The sequence below is a fragment of the Otolemur garnettii genome, unplaced genomic scaffold (assembly GCF_000181295.1).
Source record: "Otolemur garnettii isolate 467f Iridium unplaced genomic scaffold, OtoGar3 scaffold00077, whole genome shotgun sequence".
NCBI classification, from domain to species: domain Eukaryota; kingdom Metazoa; phylum Chordata; class Mammalia; order Primates; family Galagidae; genus Otolemur; species Otolemur garnettii.
In genome coordinates this window covers 1,767,761-1,771,583 of record NW_003852472.1, presented here as the reverse complement: position 1 = coordinate 1,771,583, position 3,823 = coordinate 1,767,761, and the positions used below count along the sequence as shown (strand labels likewise).

The 3,823-nt window shown below is 46.7% G+C and overlaps 1 protein-coding gene across 2 annotated transcripts in view; it reads left to right on the top strand.

The window, feature by feature from the left end:
- Window positions 1–1,659: 1,659 nt before the first annotated feature.
- The window catches only part of RHBDD2 (rhomboid domain containing 2), a 3,841-nt gene continuing 1,677 nt past the window's right edge, over window positions 1,660–3,823 (top strand). The window contains exon 1 of one of the 2 annotated variants that reach the window (XM_012807899.2): window positions 1,660–1,977. In XM_012807899.2, the coding sequence (XP_012663353.1) occupies window positions 1,791–1,977 (187 nt within the window). In that variant the 5' untranslated portion in view covers window positions 1,660–1,790. The remainder of the gene's footprint in view (window positions 1,978–3,823) is intronic. The other variant, XM_023515736.1, reaches the window with a different exon arrangement.

Here is a 3,823-nt window from a genome sequence, read left to right as displayed (position 1 = left end):
CTGTGATGCCACGGCACTCTACCCAGAGGGACAGCTTGAGGCTCTGTCTCCAAAAAAAAAAAGAACTTTGCATACAGACTCGGGGATAAATCAGACATGGCTTCTGGCCTTGATGAGCTCATGATCCACTGGCACAATTAAGCAATTATAGCACAATGTAGGAAGTGCTGACAGCTTGTCTCAGACAGCATGAAGGGAACCCAGAGACAGGGCACATAATTAAGCGAAGGTTGAGGGTGGGAAGAAGTCAGAAGAGATTCCTGGAAGAGTTGTTGCCTAATTTTAAGTTTTTTAACTTCTCGGTGTCTCCCTTGCTTCGTCTGTAAAATGGAAATGCTAATAGAAGCAACAGTGTTGTGAGAATTAAACAAGAAACCATATAGAAAAGGCACACAGCAGTACAGTGCCTGATACAGTGTGGAATATGTTGAGTACTAGCTGTCATTGTTGTCATGATCCCCATTAGCAGTTCATGAGGAAGGTGGATGGAATCTCAGGCAGTAGTGAGACAAGAAGTCTAGCGTTGTGGAATGAAAAGTGAAAGGAGAGAGTAGAAAGGCAAAGTGGAGAGAAAGGCAGTGGGGGGATGGGGTCAGACCAGTCAAGGAATCTGGACATCATCCAAAATGGGAAGCCACTGGAGAGGGTATAGGTTGATAAATGTCTTTAATGGTTTCATTAGGATTGGAAGATGCCTTCCCTAGTCAAAGGCAAGCCTAAAAGTGGTGGGCCCTGTAAAAATGTCTTTGCAATAATCCAGGCAAAGCTGCTGAGGGCTCGAACTGGAGCAGCAGTAACAAGAATAGAGAGGGGTTGGATTAAAAAATATATATATTTGGTAAGTAAAATTGGTAGGACTTGATAAATGGACGTATTGTGGAAGGAGCATGGGTCAGGAATGAAGCCCAGGATTCTAGCGTGGGTGCCTGAGCGGATAAAGGCAGCCTGGTTCTGTATTAACTCTGTCTTTTATTTCCTGTATTTTGATACTGACATCTGGGGCCTTGCTGACCCTGGAAAGACCGCTCCTCCCAGAGCTAGCCAATTTATAGGTTTAGCAGACAGCTCTTCCTTAAACCCACTTGTCAAATTCAAATCGAATCCTAGTCCTACCGCTTCTCGCGGGTGATTTAGAACAGGTCTCTCCCCTTCGGAAGCGCTTTGATCTGGGAAACCGTATTCCAGCTGTCTACCTTAAATAGCTGTTCTCTGGCGTAACAGCGTTTTCAAACTTGATTATAAAGATGAAGCTACCCCCTACTCATCCCTAACTCTACAGTTCCTTCCATAGACTCCCACTTTAGTTTTCTTCCCCCTTCTCCAATATGCAGGAAGCTGCCCCGGCCACACAGGAGGATCAGAGTTCTAATTCTGTCTTTGCCATTTAGCTGAATTACCCAGGGATCTCCCTCGGGCTCAGTTTCCTCTTTGGCATATGGGGGATAAACACAAGACGGGGGTGTAGTGTGAAAGGGCTCTATGAACCATAAGGCACAATAACTATTAGCTATATAGAGCGAGGACACCTGACTCGCTGAAGCAACCCACGCAACACCACTCAGACCTGCGCTAAGGAGACTCTCTCCGCCGGGCACAGAACCCTCCCTCCCGGGTTCCCGCGCGCGCAAGAAAGGACTAGTCCGCGCGACTGGATTGGGCAGCTCGGCGCAGGGCGGGGCTCAGAGTAGGCGGGTCTTCCGGCCTCCTCCGCTGTTGCCAAGGGAGACAGCCGCAGAGAGGCGGAAGAAGCTGTGGACAAGCGGCCGGAGCCGAAGAGGCGCGCAGTAACGATGGCGGCAGTGGCGGCCTCGGGGCCTGGGTTTCGGGGCTGGTGCTTGTGTCCCGAGGTACCTTCCGCCACCTTCTTCATTGCGCTGCTCTCGTTGCTGGTGTCCGGGCCCCGCCTGTTCCTGCTGCAGCCACCCCTGGCGCCCTCTGGCCTCTCGCTGAAGTCCGAGGCCCTGCGCAACTGGCAAGGTGAGCAGGGGCGGGGCCGGGACCGCGGGGCGAACCTCCTTGGACCTCGCAGGGCATCAGCCTCACCGCCTGTGTGCGGCTGTCTGCGGCCGCGTCACGGTTCTTACCAGCCGGAGCATCAATTTCCAGCACCGTCTCCTGATCCCATATCCCGCGTCTTTGTCTCTGCAGAGCCGCGTCTTCACTGTACTCTATTCCCTACCCAAATTTATTCCCTTCCCTGTTGCTACCAAACTGCTTAAAGCCCCAAATCCATTCGGTAGCAAACTTTAGCTTACTCACCGGGAACAAGGATTTTCCCTTTACCCCTCTCATTTCATATACCCACCTACGTATGTTTTAGGCCTAAGCTCCACTGAAAAATATTTTTTCTCACCTTCATTACCATAATCGAGCTTTGACTGCTCCCCTATAATCCCAGTAAATGTCCTGCCCTCTCGAAATTTGGAATTTTTTCTGCTACTTCGTTTGTGTCTTAATCCTGACTCCATTGTCGGCTCATAGGGGGAGGGGCTTTCGCCTCTGGTGAGGTGTTTGTTTTCTCTAGGGAAGAGAAATTTTGCAGACCAATTATCAACATCCACTGGTAAGAGACATTCCTAGTCTCCCGTTCTTCCTCATTTTCTGGGAATATAGGAAATGGACTATAGTTCTTAATGTTTTATGAAAGACACATGCATTAATCTTAATTTAACCCTCGCAGTGATGCCCTGATGTAGGCTTTATTTCTGCCCATTAGTCAGATGAGAGTGAGGCTTAATGCAGAGAATCTCATAGCTATTAAGTCACACAATTGAGACAAGAACTATCTCAAAACACGGTTTTCTTTTATCCTTGTATTACTTTATTTTTATTTCTTTGTATTTTTCTTCCTAACCATCAAAGACAGATTTTTCTTTTCTTTCTTTCTTTCTTTTTTCTTTTTTTTTTTTTTAGAGACAGTCTCTCACTTAGTAGCCCTCTGTAGAGTGTTGTAGTGTCATAGCTCACAGCAGCCTCCAGTTCTTGGGCTTACACGATTTTCTTGCCTCAGCCTCCCAAGTAACTGGGACTACAGGTGCCTGCCACAACGCCTGGCTATTTTTTTGTTGTACTTTGACTGGGGCTGGGTTGAAACCTGCCACCCTCGGTATATGGGGCCCCTACTTATTGAGCCACAGGTGCCACCGAGATTTTTCTTTTTATTATGTGCTGTTTTGGACTGGAACCTTGGGGGATATAATCTCCAAATGACATAGTGTTGCTTCTGGAATCTTTTCACGTTTATACTTGGAATTTCAGTTTTAGAAGTACTCAACAATAATGAAGTATTCTTCAAATAATGAAACTTTCTGGAGATGGCCTGACTGAGGTATATAGTTCCATAGCCCGCTTTCTGCTCAAATGCCAGCTCAAAAGCAAAATGCCAGCCTAACTTCAACCTCCTTTTTTCCTTTAGTTCACATCTTCTCTGGGTGTGGGTTTTATGGACATGTAGGCATTAGTTATATACATCAAGGTATCAAGGACCTTTGAAGGCATCAAGCCTTACCTTGTTACCTTAAAATGAAGAAACTGAAACAGAGAGGGCCTGTGACTTGACTAAGCTCAGCCAACCTGGATGTGGTAAAACCAAGGTCCACTCTAAGTCTTACACTCCCAATTCTAGTGTTATCTGTTACTGTCAATTCATTGGTCTCCCTCCTTTAGTTTAGTGTTTTGGCCTGCAGGAACGTTAAGTATATAAGATAGATGATTTTTTATTTATTTTTAATTTTTTTTGAGACAGTCTTACTATGTTGCCCTTGGTAGAGTGCCATGGTGTCACAGCTCACAGCAACCTCAAACTCTTGGGCTTAAGCAATTC